A 20,434-nucleotide genomic window follows, 5' to 3' on the forward strand; every position below is an offset into this window, starting at 1 on the left:
ATCAGGGCATCATTCTGGACAAACCAACAAAATCTCATGCCCTACTCAAGTCTCCATGTACTTATGGTGTTCAATTAAGCTGTCTACATAAGGTATATTAGGAAATGCACTAGTCAAAATGTAAATTTTGTACCAAATAATTTTTTGCTTTAGTCTCACATATAAGTTAAATTTTAAAAATATTAATTACTATCAATTTTCAACACCCTGCAGTAATGACATTCCTATGTTCTTCCTCATGCAAAAATATTTCTTAAATTTGTATATTTAGTCACTCTCATTATACACTCGAGGCATTCCTAGATCATACCATCTCAGCCTTTATCGTTTATCTTTCCTTCTGATTTCATTTGTGCCCCAAGCCCTCCTCCCTCTATCATTCTCACATTCAGCTTCATTCAGTGTTTTAACATAATTGTATTACAGTTAGGTAGTAGTGTGCTGTCCATTTCTGAGTTTTTACAATCAGTCCTGTTGCACAGTCTGTATCCTTTCAGCTCCAAATACCCAATATCTACCCTATTTCTATCTCCTGATGGTCTCTGCTACCAATGAAATTCTCCAAGTTTATTCACTAATATCAGTTCATATCAGTGAGACCATACAGTATTTGTCCTTTTGTTTCTGGCTAATCTCACTCAGCATAATGTCCTTAATGACCAATTGATTTCTGACAATGCTCCCAAGTTCACTCAATTGTGAAAGAGTAGACTCTTTAACACATGGAGCTGGGAGAACCAGATATCCATATGTAAAAGAATGATAGGGGACCCTTATCTCATACATATACAATAATTAACTCAAAATGGACCAAAGACCTAAATATAATAACCAGGACTATAAAAGTCCTAGAAGAAAATGTAGGGAAATACCTTGTATTAGGCAATGGTTTCTTAGCCTTTACACTCAAAGTACAAGCAATGAAAGTAAAAATAGATAAATAGGGACCTCATCAAAATTTAAAACTTTTGTGCATCAAAGGAATTTGTCAGAAAAGTGAAAGACAACCTACTCAATGGGAGAAAATATTTGGAAACCCCATATCCAATAAGGGTTAATATCCAGAATAAATAAAGCAATCTTACAACTTAACTATAAAAAGAAAAACAATCCATTTAAGAAATGGGCAAAAGCCTTGAATAGATATTTCTCCAAAAAGTATAAGCCAATGACCAAAAAGCACACAAAACAATGCTCAACATCACTGGCCATTAGGGAACTGCAAATCAAAACCACAATGAGATAATTAAAAACCCACTAGAATCGCTACTATTAAAAAACAAACGGAAAATTACAAGTGTTGGAGAGGATATATGGCCCTCTGTACTAGTGCCCAGTCCTCCCCCAGTCCCCGCATACCCCTCCTCATATCTCAGATTAGATATCGCCACCTCCTTTACCCTCTTCTTCCCCTTCTTCCTGTACAGTGCCTGGTACCCAGATGGTCTCAGTAATGGTTTGTAAAGTGAGTAACCCAAATGACAAGCAAAGTCTAACACGGTTATTATGAGAATTGTCTCTCTGAGACAGTTTAGGATCAAAAGATTAGACTGAGCTGCTAGGAGCTGAGGCTTGGCTACAAGCAATTGAATGAAATGAGGGCAAAGTCCAGGTTGCACAGACACTGTTCAGAAGTCGGTCGAACAGAGCATCCAGGGGCTGAGCAGTTGGCACAGGGCAGAATGCCAGGGAGGCTGGCAGTCCCGAGAGGCCAGGTAAGCAGGGGCTTAGGGCCAGGACAGGGTTTTCCTGAAGGCTGAAGGACAGCATCAGGAAAGGGTTCAGTTATGAAAGCACGGGACAACAGTCACCAAGGTCTCAAAGTGGAAAACCCATCTGACCTCTGAAACCCCGTCCCCCTGTAGTAGTCTTTCTCACACCAGTAAACAGCACCGCTGGGTTTTGAATTTCACAGGCCAAAAACTAGACTCACTTCAGTCCTCTTCCTCCCATACCCCACAATTCATCTGTGCCAGCAAGTCTTTTTGGCTGTACCTTCAAAATAGAGCCAGACCACATATTGTAATATGATGCCATTTATATGACTTTCTGGAAAAGGCAAAACTATAGGGGTAGAAGTCAAATCTGTTGCCAGAGGCTGGGGAAGGGGTGACTACAAAGGGCCATGCAGGAGTTGGTGGGCTGACAAAACTCGTCTGTACCTTGACTCTGGTGGTGGCTATATAACTGTGTAGGTTTATTAAAACTCACAGAACAGTACACTAAAAAGGGTGAATTTTATTGGAAGTTATACCTTAATAAATATATGGGGAAAAATATACTTGGAATCCAACCATGTCTCACTGTCTTCATCCTGGTCCAAACCATCATAATCTTGAATTCTTATCTCAATGGGCTCTTAACTGTTCTCCCTTCTCCTGCCTTGCTTCATGGTAGTCTCTTGCCAGCAAAGCAGCCAAACTGGAACTTTTAAAACAGAAGTCAAGAATTCGTTACTCATTTGCTCAGAACTATCCAGCGGTTTTTCTTCTCTTCAGACTAAAAGCCAGAGTTCTCACATGGCCACCAAGACCCTATGTGAAACAGCCCCGTTATTTCTCTGGCCTGATCTTTTCATAATATACTCCCCCCAATTCTGCTCCCCACCAATTCACTCTGCTGTAGCCACAGTGGCCTTCTTTGCTCTTCCTTGAAAATGCTGTGCATTTCCTCTGAGTAAAAGGCAAAGTTCTCACAACGGCCATCAAGACCCTACATAACACAGCCATCTGTCCTATCTCTGGTGATCTCCTTCTAATGCTCTTGGTCCTAGGAGCTGCCATAACAAAGTACCACAAACTGTGTGGCTTAAAGCAACAGAAACATCTTGTATCCTATTTCTGGAGGACAGAAATTTGAAATCAAGGTCTTGGACAGGACCAAGACATCTCTGAAACCCATAGGGGAGAATTCTTCCTTGCCTCTTAGCTTCTCATGGCCCCAGGCATTCCTTGGCTTATTGGTGGCCAATCTTCAAGCTCTGCTTCCATCTGCACATGGCCATCTTCCACTGTGTTTCTTCATCTCTTCAAAGGTCTGATTTACAAACAGATTTACACCCACAGGAATACAGATTAACACTTGAACATGTCTTTTGTGGAGGACATGATGCAATCCCCAAAACGTACCATAAACAGTCTTAGAAGACATGGAATGTAGTATAAGTCAATCTTTGTAGGCACATATGTATACACAGATACTTCTAGAACTATTTTTTGGGTATGGTTCTCCTTCCTGCCTTTCTTTTTCTTTTCACTGTCACCTCAGGTTGCTCAGTTAACAGATGTCTTCTCTCAAATTTCTCTTTAGAAGCAGATGTTCCAGGAGAGGAGTAGCCGGATGCTACAGGCCTTATCCCCGAAGCAGAGTCCTATGAACAGCCCAACCCGGAGCCGTTCTCCTTCTCGCTCCCCATCACCCACCTTCTCGTGGCTCCCGAACAAAACCTCTCCACCCTCCTCACCCAAAGCAGCCTCAGCCTCGATCAGCAGTATGAGTGAGGGGGATGAGGATGAAAAGTAAAGGCTGCTGGCAGACACCAAGAGCCACACCACACAGGGTGGGGGGGGGGGGGAGGGGGGTCACAGGGCATGCCTGGGTGGTTTTTGCAGGGTAGTAATCACAGAAGCTACAGCTAGGCAGGGAGACCCTGAACTCTGATAAAGGAAGATCTTGAGACAAGTTCTCCCTTAGTCTCCACTCAGCCCAAGACTTGGGCTCAATATGGGGGCAGGGGGGACTTCCAGCTGAACAACGTTCTTAGCATCAACTAGATGCTAAGAACTCACTTCATCCTGGTTAAGGGAAGAAGCCAAGTGCCCATGGGAGACTTGAACAGAGCAGGGTATTTTTTTGCTTCTGGTCCTTACATCCACCATACCAAGTAAACCAGCAGTGGAAGCGGCTAATCCCTCAACCTGCTACTTCAGGCCACATATGGGCCCCTGCACGTTGCCTCTCGCCACCCAAGCTCTGCCAGAATAAAGTTGTTTTCAATAGAGGTGGCAAAGTGCTTCTGAAAGAGTCAAAAAAAAATTCCAACCACCTCAGTCCAGTCATAGACCTGATGTTGCTACATATCAGTTCTCCAACAGATTTTGGAGATTGCTCATACACAAAGCCTTGCTATAGGCCAGATACAAAAGGTCATTTAATGTGAACGTAGCTTCTTATTCAAAGGACAGTTCTGCCGGAGAACGCCACATAAGGCCTAATGTGATCCAGGTTGTATGTTTTCATCATTGAATTGATTTCATTGTTTTCTAGAAATTACATTAATCTGTGAGAAATGCAATGAAGAAAAACATATATGCATATGTGTGTGTGTGTGTGTGTGTGTGTGTGTGTGTGTGTGTATTTGAGCAGAAGACAAATGTCTCCTGAAGCTATTCCTTAAAGAATGCTATTATGGGATGGCTTTTCCCATTTCTAGCCAGTTAACAGTTTCATAGACCTCAAGTACCATTTTGACATACCCAACCACATAGTATACTGATAGGGGTGCTACCTGCATGTATCTGTTCTATGTATGCTCTAAATATGCCACCCAGGGTGTATGCCATATGCAATATGAATATACAGTGGTGGTATTTTACAATATACTCCTCTCCCGCTTTCCACCCTAATACCCAGCTGAAATCCTTGGTCTAAGGAACCATCTGGTTTCCTTGTGACTTGGGCACTTTGTCAAAAACTCATCCCAGATTTCCACAGAAGAAATGTTTTATCCCAAGCAAGATATTAGTATGCTGTTCTCATGGCCTTCCCATAACACTTTTTTTGGATGAAGATTATGAAGAGTTTTATGCAGAACTCTGGGAACCTTGGTTATGATCGCAGTATCTGAAAATCTAGGTAGTATTGTACTTCTTCCTTTGTCCCAGGTTTGCCAAATATAATGAAGACTCAAAGCATTCCTCCTGAGTTATTTGAAATTAGTGCTCCCTAATTACATGTAGGAAATGAGCAAGAATTCCTTTCCACGTGAGTGCAAAAGGGAATTTAGAACCAAACTGGTAGGTAAAAATAGGCATTGCCTGGCTATTCCAGCAAAGCCAGAGACAGAGCTGGGGCCTGATGAGCAGAGGCCCAAACAGCAACTTGTGGGCAGAGCTCAACATCTCTTGTGACAGAAGCACTCCTTTCAAAAGCCTTGGGAACCAGCCATCTAGGTGTCAAGAGGGACAACCAGTGAAGGAAGGTGGCACGTCTTTCCCCTTGTATTAGGGTCGAACTACCTCCCTGCTCAGATGAGTGGCTGTTGAGAAGCAAAACTATGAGGCTAAGCTGGCCTGAAACCCTTGTTCCTTGGCACTTTCTCCAGAACTCTGTAAAGCATTCACCCAAGACAGACAACTGCCAGGAACATGGCACATGAGAAGAAAAGTTCTTTTGCAGTCAAGGCCCAGCACATTGCTCTGCAGAGAGAGGCAAAAACCCCATATTCTTCCACTGTGCCCACATGGTCTTCCAGCATGCATCCAGGACAGACGGTGCTGGTGTAGTCAGGCAGTTCATACTTGTAGCAGTGAAAGAATGAGGAGACCAACAGGGCAAGGAAAGGTAGTGAGAACAAGGGAATTAAAAAGAGAAGAGGCACCTGAAGAGCAGAAAAGTGTATTAAAAAATATCTTCTCTCTTAAACCATTGCAGGACCTTACTTTGTAGGTGAAACACTACCTTGGGGAGGCCTTTTATGTCCTTACCGTGGCCCAGGGTAGAATGATCCACTTTTTCCAATCCTGCTTGGGAGCAAATAGTGTGGGTTGACCTATCAGGCTGAATAGAGATTTGCAGACCTTACATGCCATACTGACAGGTGCCACCTATGTGACTCCGATTCAGTGCCAGCATTGTTGCCAATTATAGGAAATGACCAATGCCTGGGATATTCCAGGGATAGGCCAAAACAACTCACAAGGGGGTTCTGCTAAATCTCAGCCTGTTTCCCTCTAACCTCTGATGATACCTCCTCACCCCCCTAAGGCTACAAGTTACTGAGAAGGAATGAGGAAAGTCTCCAACCCCAACTTCTTGGCTATTTCCTAGTCTCTTCCAGCCCCAACTCCCCAGCTTTTGGAAGGAGATGGCATTGCTCTTGGTTTGGGCCAGTCAGTTTTAATGGTTGTGAGCAGTTAAGGCTGGAATGGGAGATACAATATGATACAAGCTTGGAGTGGTAAGCAGAGATAAAGATAAGCAAAAGATTCCTTTTGTCCTGGAAATGGAAGCTTCAGACTGAGAGGGGCTAGAGGACAATTATTTAGGCTTGTGGAAAAGGGTAGGTGATGAAAATAGGAGAAAATGAGGCTGAAGTAGGGGTGGGAGAGTAGTTTTCTTCTCCCTTTCCAATGCAAACTCACAGGGCTAACAAGTGAAGAAGGAAGTGTTTGTTTTATACAGATCCAAGGTGAGCGGATATGTATGCAGGATTTGAATTCCCTCCCTCTCTAGCTTCCTTCACTTTAGCTGCCACATCCTTCTTAGGGGTACCCTAAAATCAAATGTTCATCCCTCCACCAGCTAAGAAACCAGGGTGCAACCATAGCATCTAGTCACATCGGCCTGTTTCTGGCAAGACCAGCTCCTGCAGGCTGGGACTTTACACAGGCAGAGGAAAGCTCACCTCAAGAGGAACAAAACACAAGTCAGCCTTCTGATGCTACTCCAGGTGGAAGACACAACTGTGGGATTGAAATCTTGCTCTGTGCCTTAGGCTACTAGTTGCTGCGATTCCATCCTTTGAAGGAGGCCGGGAAAGACATAGGTTTGCTCTCCATCTTCAGGGCTTATTTTAGCACCCAGTCATACCCCAGGAAGAGGTAGAAGATGGCATCACTGGCTCAGCTGAATCAGATGAGCCCATGTCTAGCAGATGTTCATGTTTCTCAGCCATCTGGTCAGCACTAGTCTTGCCCACTGGACTTTTTTAAAAACGGATTAGCTCATGAGGCATTTGCAACACATACTACTCTCTAGATGAGCTTTTTTGTGTGTCACTGCAATGTGTCCAGGGACAAAGCCATAAGAAGTATATGCATACATATGAATATACTGTACATATAAGACAAGAATACGACAATGTGTCTGGGTTAAAGCACGACCTTATGCTCAAGCATTTGCTCTGGTGCTGAATAACACGAACTATTGAAATCAGCCCCCTCCTCACTCCTATCCCACGCCTGCTCTCAAATGGAATATGACATTCCCAACCCATTTACAAATAAACGGATGCAGAATTGCACTTTTGCTTGTCATGTTTCTTAAAAGTATGCTTCTGTGTTCCTATGTATACGCTCTAGCTCAGTGTGGAAAAACCCAGGCATAGTAGCAGCTGTTCTGGTCTACTGGCTGTCTCTCACCACCTGTGGCAGCAGCACTTTAGAAGGATCTGGTTCTGTGCAGGGCAACTTCTTGGAATTGCCCAAAGACTCACATCTGACCGATCACCTAGTGAGGAACAGACCCACCTGAATTGAAGCTCGACCACTAACTTGCTTTGTGACCTTGAACAAACCACTTTACATCTCTGGCCTCAGTGCTTGCTTCTGTAAAATGAGGGGGTTGAAGGAAATGGTTTCTGAGGCCTTATTTGCCTGTAAAATCTCTGAATTTATGAGACACCCTGAATTGCCCCCTAGTTTCTCCCAGTTATGCTGCTGTCACTGAAAGACCGTGAAAAGTGCTTACCTCTCATGAGTGGAAAGCTGGAGAAGTGCTCTTCCAGCTCCCTGGGCCTCCACACACTGACATCGTGGGTAGCTGGTTTCACGCCAAAGCCTCCACATCCTGGGTAGCACGATACAAGGCTCTTGCATCCCATCCACCTAACACTCTTCAAGTGTGCCTGAAATTTGGGAAGTGGCCATTTTTACTGCTTTTCCATCTTTGGGAAAAGCTCCTTTGATTAGCTGAGGCAGACGAGAGATAGAGGTGGAGGTAGTAAATGAGGATCCCAAATTGCACTCAAGCCCTCAATCAACAGAGTTCAGGAGCATCCATTAACTCCATTTGGAGAGGCTTAGCTCTTTGAAATGACAACACCTCTGATATTAGCTTAGGCTCTAGAAGAGATAAAGCCAGGCCTATAGTAAGCAGGGGAATTAATTTAAAAACGGAATACCTATTAACCCAGATAACTTGGCTTTGCCACACAGCTCAAGCATGTGTCTTGGCAAGCTGTATTTACAGCAAGTCACAGGGTTCTTCTTGACTTCCATGAAATCTCACAAGTATGCTCAAGGCAAAAACAATCAGCTCCAAGGTGGAATAAAACTCATGTTTAATAACCCTGATATTTGCCCAAAACTGAGTTAGCCTTTGTTATTAAACATAGCCCTGGGGAAAGAAAACCTGCATACCATCAAAAATGTTTATGCATACACAAACTGTACATACACAGTCCTCCTGTACTAGAGTCATTGGCTACTGGAGTTAAATGCTTAAGCAACTTTTCCAGGTATTCAGGAGAACCTAGTAGAAAAAAACACTCTCAAAGAAATACTTTTCAGATAGAGCTTGACAGTTCATAAGCACCAAAGTATATGCTGTGATCAAATTCTTTAAGAAAATATCAAGTAAGAACCAGTAAAATCTGAAAATATCATGAAGAGCATAAATAGCTTTCGGTGAGCTACCAAAGCCTCGGGAGCATGCTCCTTCCTTGAGGGCCATAACAGGTTTGGGGCACTGTGTGGAATAGTTTAAACTCTCCTAATTGGGCAGAAGCTGTTCCATGGATGAGTTGATCATACTAGATCTCACCCTAGATTCTTTGATTGCAGGATGGCTGGCTGGCCTCTCTCATCTGAATAACAAGACATTTGTTGTCATAAACTGTTATTTCATTACTGGTTTAAGACCTAGGAGAAGAGCAGTTTGCATATAGGCAGCTCCATTCCAGGTATTGGGCTAAGGTGACAATAATAATCTCTAACCTTAGAAACAATTATACTATTGTAATAAGCTGTTAAGAACTGTCAAAAGCTTCTGCATCAGTACTGCTGTTGAAATGAACGTGTTTATTTTGTTGAGGACTGGCAAATTCGGTTTGGACAAGAATGCCAGGGAACAATGAGTAGCATGAGCTCAGCGTAGAGTTTCCTGCACAGGAGGAAACTGTAAGGATGCTTAGTTGCTCCAAATCGATAAGGTCTTTTCTCCTTTTTAAGTATCAGTTTACCCATTAAACAGCACATCAAGAAAATTGCAAGGATTCTAGGCCTGCTCTGTGCCAGTCACCTGATGTGACTACATCAGTGGTTTTCAATCATGTCACAAATTAAAATCTCCTAGAGGACTCAAAAAATTACTTTTCAGAGACCCTCTGATGGGATGGACTTGAAGTGGGGGGAGGGCAGGACATGGAGATTCCCATGTAGAGGCAGGTTGAGAACCTCTGGGGTATGGTAAATACTTCAACTCGGGGGACAAAGTGAGGCTCTGAGAGTACCTGGATTCAATGAGGCTGGCTATCAATGGCTTTGTGCAGCAAAGGTGAGACATGAACAGGAAAATGCCTACATGATTTTGTTATTTTCTTATCCAAAGAGAGACTATTATATTGATGAAGATGTCATCAATGGGAGAGATTCCCATTGCATAAGGGATTCACTTTAAAACCTTTAGAAATTAATGTCAAGGTTGTTGTTAAGCACCCAGCCTGGTGACTTGAAAATGGGTGCTCAATGCTGTCTGATAAAGTACACTCCACGGAATGAAAAGGCTGTAAATAGCTGTGCTGTCCAGTTTCATAGCCACTAGCCATGTGTGGCCATTTAAATGTAATGAAAATGAAATAAAATTAAAAGTTATATCAGCTACATTTCATGTGTGCAGGTGGCTAGTGACAGCCATATTGGGCAGCACAGAGACAGTACAGAACATTTCCCTCCTCAAAGGGTTCTAGGGAAGGGTGTGGTCTACAGAAATCCTTCCCAGAGGCAACCCCTCCTTCACGATGCCTTATGATTTATTCATGTGATCAAAGTATAAATCTGTGTGGCAGTATGAAGTAAACATCTAAAAATATTATCAGCAGATAATCATTCGTAAACATGGCATTATAAAGTCATGCAGAAAGAATTTTGAAAAGAAGGAAAGCAAAGTAAAGATGTATACCAAAGTGCAATGCTCTGTAACAGCTCCATGGATTCATAGAACCTCGAGTTGGTCCCTTTATGAGTTGACTTTGAATGTACTTGAAGAATTTCAAAATAGGGCAGGAGGAGCTGCTACAGAAATGCTATCCTAAATCGTGAATTATGTGTTAGCACGGTGGCCAACATGATAAAATACAGGAGGATCATTTTTAAAAGTCTGACCAAGAGGTGCAATGATAGTTCAGTGGTAGAATTCTCGCCTGCCATGCAGGAGACCAGGGTTCAATTCCCGGCCCATGCACTCCCCCCCGCCCCCCCCCAAAAAAAGTCTGATTAAAACCAGGGCAAAATACATCATAACAGGAAAGCAGTTGGTTAGTAATTGCTTTCCATTTTAGGGTTTAAAAGTCTTCATAAAATATTAGATCTGGAAAGAACCTTGGAATTGATGTAGTCCAAACCTCTAAATTTAGAGATGAGGAAACTGAGGCTCAGATAACATCTAACTGGTTAGATTAGAATCATTCAAACCCAAGTTTTTCCCATCAGATTTTCTACAACTTTTGCTTACTGATGAACGTCCGAGATGACAGACATGAGATTTTCATGTTAATCAAGAAGGAAGGAGAGACAGGGAAAGAGGGAGAAAGGACACCCTCTCACCATTAAATGCTTAGTAAAAGAATGACATTGCTAATAACTGAAGACTAACATCTCTTAATTCAGGAAGCACACAACTGCAGCCTAATACCTTCACGTGCAATGGATTCTGGTATTGATGCTGCCCTGGTTCTTAAGAGATCACAGAACCAACAGTCCCTTAACTGGAAAATTAGTTTATCTTCTACATATTCCGTATGGTAGTAGCACCCTAACTTTTGCTTTTATAAGAATTCCTCTGGGACATTTGCTAAAATATAGATCCCAAGGCCCTAACCCTAAAGAATCTGAATCAGCAGAAGTGAGGTGGAGCCCAGGAATGTGCATTTCACTCACATACCAGGTAATTCTAGCATAGGTGGTCCGTAGCCAGGCCAATGGTAGTTTCTCCAGGACAGTCCTGGCTTACATCTTCCGTCCCAGGAGAATTATCAATAGTCCTTATTTTCACTTAAAAAAGTGTCCTGGTTTGAATGATAGATTACATGGTTCCCCTTCCCCTATCCATGGACCATATTTTTTAGTGAAAAACTGCTCTAAGGGTTTACTTTTAAGCAGCTCCCTTATTTTGCCCACAGAATGTTAAAAAAGAGAAAAAGGTAAACCCGATGTTCTCTGTCACAGAGCATCTAAATGACCAATTTTTCCTTCAATTGACTGTAAGAATTTAAGTAAGCCTCCCTGTTCATTTCTAACAACCGGCAAAGGTGCTTGGTGCTGTTAACTTACTGAACTTCAGAAACCCAGTGAGTAGAAGACGAAGCTTGCAGGAGAGAGTGAGGAGAATACAGACCAGAGGCCAGGAAAACAGCACACCGATGCACAGTGAATCAGGACTACCATTTTATTGTTCTGATTATTGTAGTACAGATTGTCCATGTGCTCCAGGAATAGAGTGCCTATGATAGACAACACGGATTGTTCCGGAAACTTACAGGAAACAGTATCTGTGCTACATGCTTCTCCAGTTACCGTCTTACAACCTCAACAACAGAAAAAGGCTTTTCTCCTTGAAAAGTGCAGTGACAAATTACCCCAAACCAAAGTCATCCTTCACTCATGACAGTGTGTACCAGTCAGGCCACAGGAACAGCACAGAAGACAAAGGGGCCAGGGCTCACTCTACAACTACAAGGCAGCTTGCCAACACTGGACACAGCCAACATTTATCGCCGTAACTAAGCTGACAGATGCACAAAATAAACCAGATCATATTCTGACTTATGAGTACAAACATTATAATGAACTTTTATTTCATGTATTTAGTTAATGTTTTTCTCTTATCAAATCACCTATCATTCCCAGTTTATATATTATTTTTATGAGTTAAGGAGTTATGATTGAAAAAAAAACCAGCAAAGCAAGTAACTTTACAGTTAATCTCAGTGTTAGAGATGTTCATGATGGTATGCTTTACTCTGCAATGGAGTTTCTTATTTGGTTCAAGCAATGCCTAAGTATTCACAGATACAGTGTTCTAAATTGGGGAAATAGTTAAATTTCACACACGTGTGTTCTTTTGTGAGGCGGTAAACAGATGGTGTGGTATGTATATAAATCTGAATTACAATCGCAAATGATTTTAACACCAAGGAACTCTGCAGAAATGAGAATCAGCTAGGATGCTAAAGTGAAATGTTACATTCTTTTCAAAAAAGCTGTCATGTTGTCCAGGGATTGACCCAAGCACAACCCCAGTTTTTAGAGTGTAGCATCCAGTTCTGGCACAGTGCAGCATAAGAAGAGACAACAGTTACTGTCAAGATGAGCATAAAGGAAACGGAGGCAGCAATTTAACTTGATTAGTTGAACAGTGAAAAAAATATCTACAATTTTAAGATATTCAGTGCTTTACTTTTTTGTAGGTAAACCTCTCTTTGGCCACTCAAAGTCAAAATGTATTTAGTTTGTTTAGTCTTCAAGTTCAAGGATGTAGACAATTTATGTGCAAATTCATGTTACTACAATAAAAGTTTTGTTTTGTTTTTTTAAAAAGTGCAAAGCAGGACACCAAAGGACTTTATGTGATGCTTTCTGCAGAATGAGTTACACATGCACCCAGAGAGAAAGGTAGCAGATCCCAGATCTTGAAAATCCCCTCGGTTTTTTGTTCTATGCTGGTTACAACAGCCGGGCAAACCTGCTTCCTGACAGCAACCGGCACCCGCGGCTGAGAAGCCTGGGACTCGGCCTGTCTGCTCTTCATTGGCAGGCAGTCTCAACCCTTTTCAGACCCCTAAGGTTACAGCCCTTAGCTGCATATATTCCAAAAATTTATTCTAATTAAACATGCGGGATATTAACCTCAGCATTCTTGTGCCTTTAAAGGCAGAAGTCAGTTCTTAATAAAAATATAGTGCCTTTTAGAATACTGTTTTAGGTTTCCCCCAGTTACAAAAACTAATGGTTCAAATGGCAAAAGGAAAATGGATTTTATAAGAAAAGGTGCCACAATATAAGATAACAATGTATACTCAACCTATTTTCAAGAACCCTTTTTTCATACCTTGTAAAACAGCATGGCTAAATAGTGAATCCCTTTAACTACCAATGAGAGGTGACTCATGCAATTGCCTTTTTAATGCCCAATACATTAAAAACAGAGCTAGAACTGAATGTCAAGGTTCTTTTTTTTTTGCCTCTCAAAAAGAATCCAAGGTAAGAATATTTTTAAACATGGAATAGAAGTTTGCCATTTTCAACCGATATGGAAGGGAACGTTGAATGTAAGAACACCTAAGCCAGTCATAAGTGCCACGGTTAGACACTACTTCACTAACCGTAGGGCAAACACACCGCTTAGTACAAATATGATGTTTGACATTGATGTTGTTTTGATCTATTCTGCAAGGTTGTGCAGAGAATTCTAATCAACAGGCCACCTAAAGGGTAGCAGGGAGTTTTAATTAAGGGAATGTTATTTTAAATGAAATTTTATTATTCCAAAGGGATTAAATTACAATGAAAAATAATCATCACTGAAAGACCAAGAAGCAAAATTATATAAAAAAATTACAGTGGATTTTTTCTCTATAAAAATTTAAGATATGGGAAATGAAAAGATCTTTATTTACCTACTAGACAAAGGAAATTTGGTTGTCATTTACCATGTAAAAGCTTAAAGGGCACGTAATCTGAGTAGGGATAAGGTTAAGGTTCACGTTTCTTGGGTCATCTTGTATTTCTGAGATGACAATACTTCTGAACTCTAGCTCTGGAGACTTAGACAAGAACCGTCAAATCTGAACGCACTGTGATAGAGGTGTAGAGTTCCATGGGGAATCTTAGAGGCTATTCCCTGAGACAGTCAAGGGTAATGAAAATGTAATTCTCTGAATATCAAAATATATATATACATATATATAATCAATTTGCTCTCTTTACTTTTCCCTTTAAATAAATTACCAAGAGAAAAAACAACAGTTAACCATTATAACCTAAACCTTTTTGCAAAGGTTCATTTTTAAAAAATGAGCATTTATTGAGAAGCCAGGTACAGGCAAGATGCTTTCACATATATTCTCTCTCTTAGTGTGTCTTCTTAAAATGGTAGCCTCTTTAAAGATTCATAAACAAACAAACAAACAAAAAAAAAACAGTTCTTCCAATTTAAACAAACTTAATGGAATCTACAATAATTGGTTAATAATTAGTTGCATTTAAAGAATGCAAGTGTAATTCTTTACTTTTGGAAACTATAACATGAAAAAGTTAAGCAAACAATGGAATCTTAAAATGATTAAAACTTTTAAAGAATGCAATTGCAATTCTGTACTTCTGGAAAACTATAATGTGAAAAACAAATCTAAAATACCTGTCTATGTAAATTAAAGCTTAAGCCATGGTATTCAAAATTAAAATGATTTACATACTCCACTACACTTTGTGTTTTTTAAGTAATTAACCTTCCTGAGACTGATTTTGTTCTCCTTAGTGTTTGCTTAACTAAAGTGCTTAATAAAATTTCTACAGAATATATTACCCTCACCATAGATGAATATTATTTTGAACTACAATCTGACAAAAACCTAACTACATTTAATTATGCTTGATTAATCCAAATGTCACTGAGAGATTTATAGAACACAGAAATATTTTCCAGGTTAAGTTCATACTCTTTTTCAACGAAAGCTTCCTGGATCTGGTATTATCCAATTTTACCATCTTAATCCTTTAAGATTTTTTTTAAAAATCCCATGAGAAATAGTCCCAATATTCCAAACTGGACCATGGGACTCCAGACATCAATCTCTTGTTTCTTATCATTTTCAAGAAATATGCAGACCTCCATAAAAGACTTAAATTGCCACTTCAGATTGGGAGGCAAGCTATTCCTGTAGAGTTGACAATACTGAAGGGAAAAGGATGGAGAGGTAGGAAGCCAATCCTACACCTTGGATGTCTTGACTCAAAGAAGTACAAATACCGTTAAGGACTTCTTAGTTACTGTAAGAATATTAATGAGAGGTGAGGGGTGTAGGCACTTAATAGCGAGTGTTAGAGACTTCCTTTCGGAGACTTATAGTAACCATACCCTAAGGTGCTTTTATTTATATGCAAATAAGCCCACTTAAAGGGTAACAAATTGACCCTACCTATGGGAATAATTAAACGCATCACCATCTCCTTTATCCTATCAGTTAAATCCCCTGATGCTGGGTCACTCAGCTCTACCGCCCCTCCCAGCCCCCACCCCAGGAACCAGGCAGGCAGGTGTGCAGACTGAAATGTCCTGCCACTGTTCCCTCTGAGGAAAGAGGGGCCTCAAAGGCAGCTGGTACCTGTCACAACCCCAGTCAAGGTTGCACCCAGCCTGGATCACAGGGAATTCACGTTCCTATTTTAGAAACAGACAGAAAGGCAGAAACAAAGGTTCCTCAAGAATTCCTTGACCACAATATTGTCAATTCCTTCATTTTCTGTGGGTGAACACAGGGAAGCCTTCTCTGATAATCCTCTCCTCCACCTCTAAAGTTTGGAAACATTCAACAAGGTCTCTCCTTCTGACAAGTTGCTATTTGAACTCCAGTATCATCACCCAGATACCAGTGGGATATTTTTATTTAAATAATGACTTCTGAAGCCCTAAAAAGGCCTATCTTGAACCTGCTGTAACTGTGGTCTTATTATACGGTAACAGCAGCCCACACCACTCAATGAGATTTGACTGCAAATGTTGGCTTCTCTCACCTGACCGCTGTTCCCTGTGGGGCAGCGAGACCGGGAAATGAACAGACGCAGTCTCCTCCTCTGTCTACCCAAAGCCACAGAGCAGGGGCCACGGCAGTCACCTGCAAAGCCAGGCACAGAATAAGAATACCTGCTTTCTCAATTCAGATCAACAAACACAATGGTGGCAAGGATTCTGGAATCACCAACACTTCCTCGACTAAGGCACACATCTGTCCATGATGAAAACATTTAGGTTTGGTGCCCAACACCCCCCACCCCAGCTTAATTTTTCTCCATAGCACTTATCTCCCGACCGTATTATAAATTTCTCTCCTTTGGTTTCTAGACTGTTTACTGCTACTTGAATGTTAGCTCCACGGGGCAGGAACCTGTCTACTCTGATCACTGCCATATTCCCAAGCGCTTAACAGTTTCTAACACATAGTCGACACTCAGTATTTTTTAAGTAGAGGGTTAAACACAGCTTTCCTTTCTATGACTCCTCTGTCTGCCACCTTCATTTCATCAGTCTGTCTTACCTGTTTAGGCACCCATATTCAATTCTTAACTTCACATCAAGGCAGAAACCAGGGCAAAGACTCTGTCTGAAGGCACAGCGTGGGGCGGCATTTTGGTGCATAAAGCAAGGCTGTCACTTGTGCTCCTCGATCATTATGCTGGAGCTCTCAAAGTGAGAAAGGTCTACTGCTAGTCATCCAGGGAAATGTGCTGGCCACTGACAAAAGGAAGCTTAAATCCAATAAGCATACCCAATAAAATCCCCAACCTGAATAAAGCGACATTACCTGTGATCTACCTGCAAATGCACTTGCTAAATATTAACCCATGTCCTTCTACAGCGGGTCCCAGACCTACAAAGCATTTCAGTGCATATTCATGAATGACAAAAATGATCCTGATGAGGTCTATTTCTTCATGAACCAAATCGTAACATGGTTGGATAAGACAGGTAAGAAAGGTGTCACAGTAAAGCTCTCGGAAGGATTAACACCCTCAGTTTGACAGCTCAACAGACAACCTGTTAATGAAAAAGTTTATGGTTCTCTTGACAACTCTGATTATGTGCTAGTTTGAAATATTCTGTTGCTTCTAATTAATTAAAAACTATCAATCGTTGATAACTTAAATTCATTAAAATTGTACATGTCCCCTACTTTCAAACGAGAAGGTATTGATATCTCCAATCAAAGAAATAGGAAGTTAAGTCATCTTTCCACACAGAACAATAAACAAAAATCCTTTATTGATTACGTTGTTAATGGTTCTTTCCTGCTATAGTAATATTGGTTCCTACTGTTTACTAACATAGAGATTATGAAAGACATTAGCTTTGAAGTTAATGTTTAAGCACTTGGACTGCTGAGTAAGAGGGCAGAATAAATGCACATTTACATAAGTACTCCTGCCCTCCAACACACACATCCAAAAATTGATGAAGGAACTGTCTATAGGGAAACTAGTAAAAGCTACAACCCCATACCATGGACTTTTGGGGAATGTTGATGAATGCAAGGAAGTTGGGGCTATTCAAAGAAAGAGTCTCATGTTTGGCAGGAATTTTCTCCTACTCTTAAGTAGGCCACAATTACTGGACAGTTAATGAGAAGGTTCCAACAGTCTCTACTAGTAATTTCTCAACTTGGAAAAACAAGGACTGGGAGCAAGAGAAGCTGACAGCACTCTGCACAGGCACATTCCAGACCCAGTGGGAAGGGAAGTTGGCTGAAGGCAGATGTCAGGCGTACTGTTTGTGTTCTTCCCACTAGCTTCCTAAACAGAAAGGAGAGCATGGAGCAGAAGCAGAGGAGAGAGACAGAAACTCAGGAGCCAATCACCCACAAATGCTGACTACATATAATCCAGCCAAGAGGGAGAAGTCTGGACCCTACCAAACTCCTGCTAGGGTGACATTTGGCAGAAATGGGGGAAATCCGAGAGAAGCCCCTCTCCCCCAATGGGACACAGACACACAAAGACACGCAGACACACACCCAGGGCAGATGATTCAACAGCATCCACAGAAGGCACTCAGAGACAATATACCCCACAGAGGCTTTGCTTCACTCATTTCCCCACATCAAAATAGCACAATAAAAAAACAAATAGTCTCCACAATTACAATCCATCAACATCTAATCTTACAGATCAAGTTCTAAGGTGATCATTCAAACACTTTCTATCTACAAAAGGAGGAGTCAAGGAGGCTTTATTTCTTCTTGGACAAACAGAACTGGTTTCACTCAAAGGCAAATAATAAGTAGATAAAGCCATCGTGATACCTGTGCAACAATATAAAAGTAAAACAACAAGAAGAAAAGGAATTAAAGCAGCAAGACAGCTCAATGTACTCTGGAAAATGGATGATTTCAGACACGAAGAAAATTTCCAAGAATGAAATAAGGAATCAAAAAGGACAACGTAACCCAAGGAAAATGCTGCCAGAGCTAATGAAAGAAACTGAGATAAAAAACAAAGCTGTAGGCAGTCAAGTATAGTTCAGTGGTAGAATTCTCACCTGCCCAGCAGGAGACCCAGGTGCAATTTCTGGACCATACACCACCGAAAAAAAAAAATAACCAGAAACAAACAAACAACAAAAAAGCTGTAACAGCAGTTGAAAGCCATATTAGGAGCATCAAGGCCTGGGATCACCACAACAGAAATCTGAGTCAATGAAATAGAGGCTGAGACTTGAAAAAAAAAAATCACTCAGCATGAAAAAAAGACAAGGAAGTGAAAGTGATCAAAGGAAAAATAAACGTGAAGGACATACCAGAGAGCCAAATAAGGGCAAATCCTCAAAAAAGACTACAGAATAAACCCATATGAAATACAGTGAGAACCGAATGTATCTAATGCTATGTACAGGAAAAGCTAAAGACAGCTGTCAAGCCTGGGACATACTGGAATGAAGTTACAGAATTTTAAGGAGAAATAAAGAATCACAAATGTCCAGGGCAAACAAGCAGATCACCTAAAAAAGGGAAAGCAAAATCTGTCTGACGTCAGTCCTCTCAGCACCACCTGTTACTAGAAGACAAGGTAATGTTGCAAATAATCAAGGGGGAAAGGATCTGAACCAGGAATCCGCCAGCCAGCCAAGTATTTTATAAGTAATGGCAACAGAAATACATTTGTAAATATGCAGGAGAATCTAACTAAGCTATAATCCAGTCCACCAAAAATAAAAGCACCAACTCTCCAATGTGGAATCTTTATATAAAAGGGCTAGCAATGAGCACTGAATTCATTCAAACATAGAATTAAGTCTAAATAACCATAGCAATTACCTACGGCTATACTCTTTAAGCTGCTTGTCTTTCAAGGTAAAAGCTGCCAGATCTATTCAATTACCTCCTCTTACTAACTATGCCAAAATGAAAACACACAAAAGACAACCTATTCTGAATGGAATTATCTTGTACTCTCTAAAATTTTGGTTTATATCTTACCCTTGAGAGTTAGAACACCCAAGAAATTCCTCAAAAGAGATAATGCTAATTACCGGGTATATTGTTGAGAGCACCAACCTAAGAAGGAGAAGACCCAACTACTCACTTTGGTTCTTCCATTTACCTGCCATGCCACTTTGGCAAACCACTAAACTGCTGTGGGACTCATATGAAAAAGAGAGATAATAATACCTACATGCTCCACCCCACCCCCAGCACTGTGAGCATCAAATGGGATGGGGTATGCTACAGTTCTTTGTAATCTCTCAGCAAGGCTACAAAACCATGTCACTGTTTGGATCAAAAGAAACCAATATTTTAAGGGGTCAAAACCAGATATTCAGAGACAAAGAAAGGATCAGATAGCTCCTGTGCATTCATCCTTCCTTCCATATCTCTGCATTTTAAAATTATTTCTTGCCACTATACTAAGGCAATCCACAGTTTCTGACCTGGATTATTTTGAACTTGGAAACAAGGAAGTCAAAGATTTTGAAAGATGTTGCCCCACTGCCCGAGGTAAATGCCTGTCAGTTTTCATCCTTTCATTCAATTAATACTTATTAAGCACCAACTATGTATCAGGAACATGATAGAGAAAACCAGACAGAGAAATACAGAGGAACAGGGAGCACTCACTTGATTTATCTGAAGTGGGGGCACTTTGTATTTATATTACAACCTGTGTGTATAAATTTGACCATCTGCTTATAAACACACCTAGCAAACAGCCAAAGAGATGTGCCTACGTTCAGAGAATCATGTACAGTTGGCAAAAAAAAAGGACAGAAAAATATCTGCTAAAGAAGCTGGTAAAACTGAGAATGCAAGATGTTTCGGAAACTTTTCTTGTGGTTGCTTTAGGAGCAAAGTTAAATTTTTAATGCAGAAAACAAAGACAGGAGAAACACCATTATACTGGGGTTACACAGATATGAGTAAGTCCAAGAACATATGAGTCAATGACTCTCACTAACTATTAAGACATTGAAATCATTTCTACTTTTGAAAAAGACTTGTAAAGGGAGG

At 40.9% G+C, this 20,434-nt stretch overlaps 1 protein-coding gene across 5 annotated transcripts in view; it reads left to right on the plus strand.

The window, feature by feature from the left end:
- PCYT1B (phosphate cytidylyltransferase 1B, choline) overlaps positions 1 to 4,001 on the plus strand; it is a 159,314-nt gene extending 155,313 nt beyond the window's left edge. For all 5 annotated transcript variants that reach the window (XM_077144971.1, XM_077144970.1, XM_077144973.1 and 2 more), the window contains one exon: positions 3,310 to 4,001. In XM_077144971.1, coding sequence (XP_077001086.1) covers positions 3,310 to 3,522 — 213 coding nt within the window. In that variant the 3' untranslated portion in view covers positions 3,523 to 4,001. The remainder of the gene's footprint in view (positions 1 to 3,309) is intronic.
- Positions 4,002 to 20,434: the final 16,433 nt, after the last annotated feature.

The sequence above is a fragment of the Tamandua tetradactyla genome, chromosome X (genome assembly GCF_023851605.1).
Source record: "Tamandua tetradactyla isolate mTamTet1 chromosome X, mTamTet1.pri, whole genome shotgun sequence".
Classification (NCBI taxonomy): domain Eukaryota; kingdom Metazoa; phylum Chordata; class Mammalia; order Pilosa; family Myrmecophagidae; genus Tamandua; species Tamandua tetradactyla.